The following is an 11247-nucleotide window of genomic DNA, read 5'->3' as shown; positions in this document are numbered from 1 at the left end:
CTGATGTTTCACAAGATCTTTCCCTAGAGTATAATAAAGATGGTGCAAAGCACACCGAGCTGTTTGTGGGAGAAAGTGCAATAGTGACCCTGAGAAATTCCTTCCAAATATAGACACGAAATGAGCCTGAGTGAAGTTCTTGAACACCAGTTCCCAGTCCCCGCTGCTGCTTGGTGTAGGTGTATGTGAGCTTGCAGATTTGGACTAAGCAGGAGACTGTAGTGATCTCTTGAGTTCAGTTACTAACATATTTAGCACAGTTAGTATTTCTGAATATGCTCTTACTTGGACATACAGGAAAAAAAAACCCAACCCTAAAATAGTGCCCTGTAAGGGAAATGGAATAGCTTTTGATGCCTTTACGTGAGTAGGGTATTTTCTGTACCCTTGGAAAGCCTTCTACAAGAAGAAAAAAAGTGTAGAAAATAGTAGTAGCTTACTGGGGCATCTGTATTAGAGAATCGATTAATAATTTCATAGCTTATGCTGAATTTTTATGAACTTACGATTTTTTTAAAATTAAATTATTAATGTTGAGGTTTTTTGTATAGGAACTAAACCAGAATGGTCATCAGAGGAAAATGGGATGGGGGGGTGGGAAGGAAAAAGGTATTAAAAAAAAAAAAAAAAAAAAAAAAAACAGGGCAGGGGAAATACTGACAGTAGATTCAGGCAGAAATGAAGAAACTCGTACTTGCAGATTTCCCTCCTGTCCCCAGCTCATTTTTAATGCATTTGCATTCTGTTAAACATCTGTCTCCCTCTCTGTCCCCTGAGGAAATGTGCATGATTCTTATCATAGACTTGTCTTGCAAAATGATTCTGCAGAGAATTATGCTTATGTTTAACCTTGAAGGCATGAGTAGCATATTGAAATCAGTAGTACAAGATTTTAATTAAGAAATCATAAACGTATGACACAAATTTGCTTCATTGTAATTTCTTGAAGACTGAGTATAGACCATGTACCCAAATTTGATAAAATCATTCTTAAAATCTCACTGTTATTTTGATAGTGCGATTGTTGGAAGGGCTTTGCTGATGTCTGCTGTATGCAGACTTTTGGATATGAAGGAAATGAAACTGCTGGGTGTACTTAAAAAATCAGTTTTATTGCAAATCTAACTTTGAAAATAACATTGGACATCCAAATGAAATATTAAGTCAAACCGATTCTATTTTTGCTGATGCAGACTTCGTAAGTTAAAGATAAAGCTCAAATCAATTAGTAGCATGACAAAATTTAAGTCTTCCTAAAGTAATAAATTTCAATTTAATTTTTAAAGTTACTGGAGCTCTTTGATAGTGAAGACCCACGAGAACGTGATTTCCTAAAGACAGTTCTTCATCGAATTTATGGAAAATTCCTTGGTTTAAGAGCGTTCATCAGGAAACAGATCAATAACATTTTCCTCAGGTACGCTCTGTCTGTGTGTCTGTCCAGGTTGAGCAATAGTATATTTTCCCTTCGTAGTCTGTGACTGCAGAGCTTTGTTCTTGCACTGAAAGAGCTGGGTTCGATCAGTGATTGGCTTTCAGATATCTAAAACTTACTGACGATTACTTAGCATCTGCTTCCATTTTTGTTTTTTTTCATAATAGGTTTATATATGAAACAGAGCACTTCAATGGCGTTGCTGAACTTCTTGAGATATTAGGAAGGTAAGTTCGAGCTGACAGAAAAGATACAAAATGTAATTGTGGACAATGCTTGCTTCAGATTCCTTGCTTTGGGATGGGAAGAGTATTACAGTAATGAGTGATAAAGTGCAGCCACTGATGTAATTGAACGCTGTCTGGGTTACCATGTGAATATCTGATTAGGATGTAGAGTATAAATGGTTCCTTTTCAATGCAAATTTTAAAGATGACAGGCAAAATATTCCTCAGGAGTCCCCGCTTGTTGAGGAATATATCCAACAGAGAGGAATATATCCAACAGAGTACTTGTTCTTTGGTTCGGAAAATGAACATCAACTTTAGCTCTCAAGTTGAATACAATGCCTTAACCTTCAGCAGGCTGATTTTCTTTATACTGCGCTCAGGAAAGCCTTGAAAGTGTCTTAATTACCATTTTTGCCACTAATTCAGTCATTTAATTTTTACTTCGAAAGCTTTTTGTGGTATATTTCAAAACTGACACAGATGTATTTCATGGTAGAAAGCTTTGTAAATACTGGTGGCTTTACAGATTGTGGAAGTATCATGGAATAAATCATCATGAAAATCAAACGAATGGGAGATACCATTTGCTCAGATTTATCTAAACTCTAGGAAGCAAAACCAAAGGTCTTCCCGAGGGACTGTCACTTGTTCTGTGGCTGACTCGTACAACAAGGTTATTGAATCAGTGACAACTTTGAAGCTTTATTTTTAGAGGGAAAACTCAAAACATATTTTCGAACTGCACTGTTGTAATAATTAAAAAATTATATGCCACCTATTCTTTTCCTCTGCAAGCTGTATTTAAGTGATTCTGCATGAAATGGATCAGCTTCCGGATGTGTATGAGCTATATAATTACACAGCAACTTACTTTAGATTATTTTACCTAATGGAGATGATGATAAAAGTCCTCTCATGAGTGTTAGTGCGCTTCCACTGTGGTTCTCTCTCTGCCTGCCAAGATGCCAAACTTGCACGATGCCAACGCTTCAGAGGTTGCGTATATGTAAAGTTATTCTATGGCTTCGTAATTACCGGGGTTAGAAATAGAATCAGAAATAGAATGTCTGTTGAATGTAGAGGAACTCTTTATTTCTTGCTAGAAAAATCTTGGTTTTGTTTTTATTTTTTAATAAGAATAAATCCTGCTTATTCACATTTTCAGTATTATCAATGGTTTTGCACTGCCACTGAAAGCGGAACACAAACAGTTCCTTATGAAAGTTCTGATTCCCATGCATACTGCAAAGGGATTAGCTTTGTTTCATGCACAGGTAAGCTTTCACCTATTTTTAAGAGCAGTGGTTTTCTTTGTATTTGCATTTGAAGCAAATGAAAATTTGAAGCGACGTGTGTTACAATGTCAGCATTTGGAGGTATTTGCAAACACAAGTTTTTGAAGATGTTGCAGATCTTGTTTATAAATGTTAATTTTGCCTTAATGTTTAGCATGTATTAAAAGTGAAAGAACGTAACAGCAATTTGAACTCGCATCAGCTGAAGAGGGAAGCTTTGTGGTTTGCCAGTCTCTCACGCTCCAAGCTTCATTTAATCCCAGGCCCTTGTTCTGTTCTCTTACCGTTTCTTTTTTTTAATGTAACCTAAATGCTGTGTATCAAGAAACCCTCAGTATGGCTCGGTGCTTATTTCAGAAGTGCTCCTTTATTTCTAAAACCATTCCATTGCGAGGGGGGGAAGGGTGTTGGGTAGAAATGGCAGAAATGCTTAATAGCTCTCTGGCTCAGCTAGAAATTATGTAGATCCATGACATGCTGTCAGAATGCAGCAGTTATTCATTTGATTTCCATTCTTATGCTTAGTGTGGCCGTTCGTCATCTTGTTGGAGGAATAATGTATATTCTTTCCAGACATATGACACTTGAGCATTGAATACAGTTGATGTAAACTTGCAAGTAATTCAGTGTGGCTAATTAAAAAATAGCTTTGTTAACTTAGTCTGCCAGCTAATACAGCTCCTCTATAGACAAAACAAGGAAATGAGTTTCTAGTTAAAGCAAAATCATGATGACTGTATAGCCTACAGACAGGATCAAGTCAAGAGCTCAGTTAAAACTTCATATGAGAATCAGGAATTGATTAGATCACTCCTCTTTGTGGTTTATTACTGTGCAATAGCTGCTACGTGAAACGAAGGAACCGGTCACACGCCAAAGCTACTCCCATTGATAGATCAGTACAGCAAGCTGTCCTTTTCCTGTGATATGTTTAACCTCGTCCATTGGTACCTGAAAGGATGCTCTAAACTCAGCTGTACTGAATACTGGAAAGCAGCGTTTGGTTTGTTGACCAGGCTACTCGCCCATCCCATCACAAACTACTAGTGCTGTGTACCGAAACAGCACTTGGAAATGAAGGAGCATTCCCATCGCTGTGTTTCTGCACCAGCACTGAGTCTGCTTTGCAGGCACGTGTAACCTCGTTGCTTTGCTTCTACAGCACAGGTAGCCTGCCCTTAAAAGTTGAAGTCTTAAAGCTGGCTTAAGTTTGAGCCTTTGTGTCTTTGAACAGTGGATACACGGCACAGTAATGCCTTAATGGGATTTTATGAAGTTAGTGTGTGATGTACTGTTTTTTTGAATCCACACACGGGCATCCTTATCCCTACGGGTAGCAGCAGTAAGTTAGGCTTGTTGTAATGACCTGTTTTAGGAGTTAAGATTCAAAAAAAAAAAAAAAGGTAATTCTTGATTTTAGATTTGGCAATATACATGTAATGTGCAGAAATAATTTTGTATCTGGTTCACCTTGTAAGGTGAAGCATACTGAGATTTCTCACATTCTCCATCAATCTGGATGGAATCTAGAACTGCAGCTATTATTGTGTGGCTTCTGTACATGTGTGGTTATTGTGTGGCTTCTGTTCATGGCAGAGCTATGGTTGTTTTGTCACTTAACGGTGTGCTAAGTAACTAAACAGCATGTAAATAAGTAAATATAGAACATACAGTATTGCTCTTCAGGCCCTTGGGCAGCAAACACTAAGGTGGGGGAGAACGGTGGTGTTTGGGGTTTTATCCTTTCTTTTCTGTTTTTCCTTTTCATGCTCTGAAGTGCGTTCATTATAAGTTGTGCTATTTAGTTACGCTGCAGTATCTAGCCAGTGTCTGTTTAAATAATTCTGTGACTTATATTCTAGCTCGCCTATTGTGTTGTACAGTTCCTGGAGAAAGATACGACTTTAACAGAGCCTGTAAGTGTTTTTCAGTTGTGTGTTTTTCTGGTTTTAATTTCAACTTAGTATTTCAGTGCAGTTCACTGGAACTGTGTAGCAGTGCTATCTGATATCTTGATTTAGATCTGTAGGCGTTTTTTTAGGGGGGAAAAAAAAAAGCGTAGGAGAAAATCTTGGGTTTGAAAGTGTGGTTTTCTCTTAGCCTATGTCCAAGATGACAGTGAAATAAAAGTTTGAACCACCGAGATCACATGAATCACCTCATACGAGAATGCACGTAACAGCTGTGTCCCTTCCTGGTAAGAACTAAGTTTCAGGATTTGTGGTGCGGATGGCTCGTGCCTAGCATAAATCTGAAATATTTCAGGGAATACACCGTCCCAAAATGGAAATGAGAAAGAGTAACTACACTTTATTTAGACAGAAAGGATGCTGACGTTCCAAATGTGATGTTTGTCTCTTTGGTTCCTGGGACACCTCTCTGCAGCTACAGTTAGAGGTGCTTTGGGCATCAGTGGCTTCTGCCCAGTGCTTCCTGCAGGGAATGTGGCTGTGCCCTTACAGCGTGCAGGCAGGGCAGTGCGGCAGCTCTTGGGGAAACAGACCGGCACTGCAGCAGCCGGGACAGCAACAGTAGGTCAGCCATCCGAAATCCTTCCGCTAAGGGTATGTTGGAAATGTAAATACTTCCTTACTTCTTGTGACAGAAAAATGGAGAGCTTGTGTGAAACGTTGGTTTGTTTCCCTCCTTTAAAAACAGCTTTGTGAAAACAATATAGATCTTCCCCAATCTTTCAGTGAAAGCTTCTTTCTACGGGGCACTTAGTATTGATGTTCCTCACCAGAAGGCAAGCTATGACGCAGGTGGTGCGGCTAGGCCTGGCTGCCCGTAAATTTGTCCTGTCTGCTTGAAGAAGCTTCCTCCCTGCTGCACGGCAGTGCTGCCGGCTTGACTGGGCAATAAACGTGTTTCCTTGCATAGCGGGAGGAGAAAGGAATTGTGTAAGCTGTATTCCTTAAGCCAAGTGATAAAACAAGCCAGGTACCTTGACAGTTAAGGATGACACGTGAGCAACAAATGTATAGTATGACATGAAAACCTGCAAGATGGAGTGATGTCACAATGTCACAAAGTCAGAACTTCGTGATGTGACTTTACTGAACCGTGCTGTAGGATCCAAGCCCAGACTTAGAAGCAAGAAGGCGGCAGGGCTTTTTGAAGTAGGAGTGCCCCACTACAGTTCTGAGACTTTGCTTGAGTCACAGTATACAGCTGTGGTCACCTCTTCATCAGCACAAATTCATAATAGAGGAGACACAAAGCCTCACTGCGGAGTCACTGCCTCTGCTGGCTTTGGTTATTAATGTGAACTTATAGTAAAATTGCCTTTATAAAGGAAGAGTAAAAGCTAATACATGATAGTAAGCGAAGATGCAAGAAACTTGAAGGGGTTTAAATGTAAATGTTAAAATTGGATAGGGCAACTGAGGAAATAGCGAACGGATTTTTTGTTTGTCTTCAGGCGAAGTAGTATTTTAAGAAGTCCATCAGAAGGCTTCACGAGTACTCCCCTGTTATTTTTCTGGCAGGAATTGTCTCTCAGGGTCGATGCAGAGGACGTGCGTTCCGAGCTCGTGTAACTATGGTAGGCTGCCTTAGGTCGGTCTTGATGTTTGCAGAGCTGACAGGAGCTCATTACCTAACCCTGCTGAGTGCCACAGCCTTTACATGGATGGAATTTCATTTCATGAGAATCAGGCTGAATGTGCAGCCCTAGTATGGAAGTTGTCTAGCAGGTGCCTGCTGGTGTAAGTCAGCTTTACAGGAATCTCGTAGCCCTGGGAGGAATATTAACCACATGCATTTTGTGCTGTGAGAACAGCACGACTTCAGATCTACGTTTGTGCGGTTCTTGGAATAAAGGCTATGAACTTAAATGTGCATCGATCAGCGTTTCGGTGTAAGACTGTGGTCAAGCTGCAAGCTGATACTCTCTCTTAAGAGCAAGGAACAGGTATGTTGTAGAGGTTTGCACTTCATAGCGAGTATGTTACTTCTTTGCAGAGTTGAGAACGTGAGTCCATGTAGTTTGAAGTATATTCAGCGCTCATTGCCCACTGCTGGAAACAGCACTGTGGCAGCTGACCCAGTTCTGTGCTTCCAAGAGCAGTACGTTCATGCTCCAGGTTACAGAGATGTATGTTAGGTTCTAGTAGCTTTTCTTAGGCACATGTACCTACCCATCTGAAATTCTTCCGGTTTTCTTGCACTGTTTGGGGGAAGGGAAGGTGCTGGCAGACTGTTAAGTGTTCCGATTTGTTCTTTAAAAATATGAAATCCTCACTTGCTGAGTTTCACCTGAAGTGACAGCCAGACTTCTAGTTTGCATATCCCAGGATAAAATCTTGTGAGCACCTAACGTCATTAACTAACTGTCAGCATGTCACCTGTGACAGTACGCGCAGCTGTGAACCGAACAGCCAGCTGGGAAGAAAAAAACAGATGGGGAAAAATGCAGGATGGAAGGCATTCACTTAGTGGGTTAAGTTCTACAGTTGGGTATGATCTGTTAGGTGCTGTTAAACCATAGAAGCAGAGGTCTTTGCTCAGAATGAAAGTTTGCAGTGCTTGAGGAATGTCTCTGCATCCAAAAGGTGCAGTTTGGGCTTTCTTCAGCCAGCGTTAGTTCTGCAGGTCGGGTGCTGTTTGTTCTACGAAATGTTCTAGAGCTGCTGCTCCTTTTGGTGGTGGTTGTTTCTCTCCTCCCCCGCCCCTCTTAGGGGCTGTGCTTTCCAATTATGTTTCCCAAAGGGTTTTTCCAGTCTTACATGAGATAGTTTCATTTTCTCTGTAAGTTCCCATCATTTCTAGCTTCCAGCCTTTGAGATTTGAAATTATAGAAGAAAAAAGGATGTGGTGGAGACCAGGACCCCTCTGTTTGCCCTGTGCAGTCTGTGCACTGCTTCCTCTTTGCCTGCAAAACCCCACCAGGTGCGGTGCTCCCCAGCGTACGGGTCAGGAGGGAACAAGTAATGGCAGTGCAGCTGCGGGGGAATGAACTGCATTTGGTGATGCCTTGATGAGATCAACGTGCTGTCAGTCAGTGTACGTAGTGCGGTAGGAGTGGATAACCAAAGACTTTTGAAGTGATGAGGTTGAAATTATTCTGATAACCAAAGCAAGATAAATTTAAATGAGACAAAGTATTTATTTTCATGGAATTGCTTTTAGCTGTATTCAGTTTTTATGGAACCTCTGGAGAGGGAGAAACCAACTCGTGTGGGTTTTTTTCTCCTCCATCTTATCAAATATGCATCAGAAATGTGTCCTGGTTTAACTTCTTTGTGTTTCTCCTATAGGTAATCAGAGGACTGCTCAAATTTTGGCCGAAAACTTGCAGTCAGAAAGAGGTTGTTTTTGTCTTTTCTCTCTCTTGTTTCTTGTCTGCTGTGCTGCACAGAGCAGCGTGGCGGGGTCATGCTCCCAACCTCTGCTGTGCTTCTCAAGAGATCTCGCAAAACACTTGCAGCTCTTGAAACTAAAGAGCCCTCACCTTTGTCATGCAACTCAGTGCAATTTTTTGGCATGTCAGTTCTCACTGTGGTGTGTATTGATGCCGCTATACTAAAACCATGCTAAAAGTTCAATCTAATTAAGATATTGCATAGAGAAAAAGATTTTTGAGGTGAGAAGTGCTATAGTGGTCACACTGTGCTGGAGGCAATCAGTCATCTGTACCACGACCCAGACATAGCCACTGAGATGCTGAATAGAAGTCTGGTGAAGTGCACGTACATTCATTTGCCACAGGATGAGAATAACTCTTAATGGTCTTGGGAAGTTGTTTTTTTTCTGGCTGGCTTTTCTTCTCTGTAATTAAAGTGAGCATAGTTGGGAGTTGGATTTATGCCACCCCAGCTCACCTCTGCTAGCTCCTGAGAGCGGGGTCCTTCAGCACTGCTTCCCTGTTGGGTTGTGGGGCATTGATTTTTTCCACGCTGTCTGCCTGCTGTCCCGCTGGCTCCAGGTTGAAACCAATAGTAACTATTTGCCACTTCTGAAGCTACTGTGCAGATGGCGAAGGTAACCTCTGCAGATACTTTGGAAGTAAAATGTTGCAGCTGTTTTTAACAGTAAAGAAAAACATTCCCCAAAAGCAGCTCCGTTAGGTGCTAGAGCAGTCACACAAAGGAAGGCCTCAGGGCGGGAGCTGTGTGCTGCTTGCTGGCACCAATGGCTGCCTTCGTTCAGCCTGCAGAAAAGCCTGTGCATCCCTGAGGTGCTGTGCTGGCTGTTCTGTGCATGTTCTCACGCTTAAGCCGTATTTTGTTTCTGTTTACACTGTCAATACAAAACATTCTCATACTTGCTGATGTATTTCTTTTATACAAACAGGTCATGTTTTTAGGTGAAATTGAAGAAATCTTAGATGTAATAGAGCCGACACAATTCAAAAAAATAGAAGAGCCTTTATTTAAGCAAATATCCAAGTGTGTGTCAAGTTCGCATTTTCAGGTAAAAACAAAACCAAACCTATCAAAAAATCACCTGTAGTAATTTGTTTTCTGGTCACTGACCCCTAACCTTTGTGTTTCAGGTTGCAGAAAGAGCTTTGTACTTCTGGAATAATGAATATATTCTTAGTCTGATTGAAGAGAATATTGATAAAATTCTACCAATTATGTTTGGTAGCTTATATAAGATCTCCAAAGAACACTGGAACCCGTAAGTAATGTTAACTATCTGTAGTACCAAACACCGCATTAGCCTACTGTTTTGAGTTGAGATCATAACCTTGTAAATAAGTCTTCATTTTGACTTAGATGAAATCTGCTAAAATAGATGCCAGTTTCAGCAATATCCTGCTTTCACTGTTCTGCATTGTGATGGAGAACTGGAATTTACCCAGAAAATGAGGGACTTGGATGGCCGTTGTGATATTCTAATGACACTTGGTCTTAGGCGTTGGTTATTTAATTTCCTACTTAATATGTTTTTTTTATATTTGAAAGTAATGACACTGAAATGCTGGGGAAAAAAAAAAGTGAAGTGTGGCTGTGCCAAGCACCCTAAACTGAGGCAGTGTGGAACGTAACGCTTTTTATGGGCAGAAGCCCAGGTAGGCAGGAGCCCTCTGCGGTCTGAAGCAAATCAGACACCTGTTAAGAGCCCTCAGAGACTGAAATTATTCTGAATGTATCTAGGTGGTGTGCGTCCATGCAAACGTCCCAGCTGAGCCTGAATAGAACTACTGGAGGAGGAGACCTGATTCTTGGGGTGTTAATAGTGCCTGCAGGCCTCAACTAATCTGCACGGTGTCCCTCTTCCCTAGCTGCAGCCAGAAGGTGCTCTTCACTTTAGGAAGGACATGAGAGACACAAGTTGACTGTATACTTTGAGGAGCAGGAAGTTCAGGAAGCAAGCCCTGTGGTTTTAATCTGATCTGAAAGACAGAGAAGCATATTTACATCCATCTACCTGTCCAGCGTGGCCTTCATTATTCACTTAGGATTAAGCTTTTCCTCTCAGAAAACCAGTAACCTAAGTAAGCTCTTGTCTTCAAACCACGAGACAGCCAGCATTCAAACAGTGTGCGGGGAGGCCAAGGCTACTCTGCATTTTGGGTGAGCGTGAGGCCTCTGCTGATCAGGAGAGAGATCTCGAAGTGCCACAAGGAACGAAGTGTACTGAAAAGACAGTGGTCCTTTGGTTACTTCCTTAGATTTTTCTTTCACTCGTTTTTCAAGGTGATGACTGCACGGCACCCCTGCTCTACAGCCTTACGCTCCATACTGCTGCGTGAAGGTGAACTGCTAGCGAGGGGAACGAGGGGGGAGACAGCTTACCTTACAGCTTACCTTTTTTGATTAGGGATAAGCTGAAAGATAGGCACCTTTTTCATGCTTACTGCAATTTCTGCAGGTTTGTGGGTAATAATTCAGAGCGGGCTGAAAGGAGATAAACATTACAGTATTTACTAAGGTAACTGACTGATGTAAGAATATCTGTCTTCACAAATAGAGTCAAAGGAAAATGATCTGTGGCTGTCAAGACTTCCAATTCACATAAAACACAGCAGTACTGTTGGAGCCATTTGGTTTCTTGAAGTAACTGCGCTGTCTGCAGTGGTTGGTGAGCTGACGCTCCCACGTCACCTCGAGCAGTGTGCGAGCACCAAAATTGCCCCCGTCCACTGGCGTTTCTGGGAGAGCCTTCAGCAGCTGCATTAAGCCACGTGCCCGTGGTTCTGCCAATGCCAACTCGTGCCTATTACCAGGAGTTTTATCCTTCCAGACTCTCCTATTTCATCGCTCAAATACTTAAAAACCATTGTTAGAATGCGGCTTATTAAATGCTAACGTAATTGGATGGCTTTATAGAGCCGTCA

General features: G+C 41.5%; 1 protein-coding gene across 1 annotated transcript in view; it reads left to right on the top strand.

Moving 5' to 3' along the window:
- PPP2R5A (protein phosphatase 2 regulatory subunit B'alpha) overlaps positions 1–11247 on the top strand; it is a 42009-nt gene that overhangs the window by 28546 nt on the left and 2216 nt on the right. Inside the window, exons 5-11 of the mRNA XM_021392443.1 lie at positions 1287–1417; positions 1603–1662; positions 2831–2939; positions 4823–4876; positions 8219–8269; positions 9255–9374; positions 9457–9584. Coding sequence (XP_021248118.1) covers positions 1287–1417; positions 1603–1662; positions 2831–2939; positions 4823–4876; positions 8219–8269; positions 9255–9374; positions 9457–9584 — 653 coding nt within the window. The remainder of the gene's footprint in view (positions 1–1286; positions 1418–1602; positions 1663–2830; positions 2940–4822; positions 4877–8218; positions 8270–9254; positions 9375–9456; positions 9585–11247) is intronic.

The sequence above is a fragment of the Numida meleagris genome, chromosome 3, assembly GCF_002078875.1.
Source record: "Numida meleagris isolate 19003 breed g44 Domestic line chromosome 3, NumMel1.0, whole genome shotgun sequence".
NCBI lineage: Eukaryota > Metazoa > Chordata > Aves > Galliformes > Numididae > Numida > Numida meleagris.
Note: the sequence above shows the minus strand (reverse complement) of the source record. Positions and strands in the feature narration are given on the sequence as shown.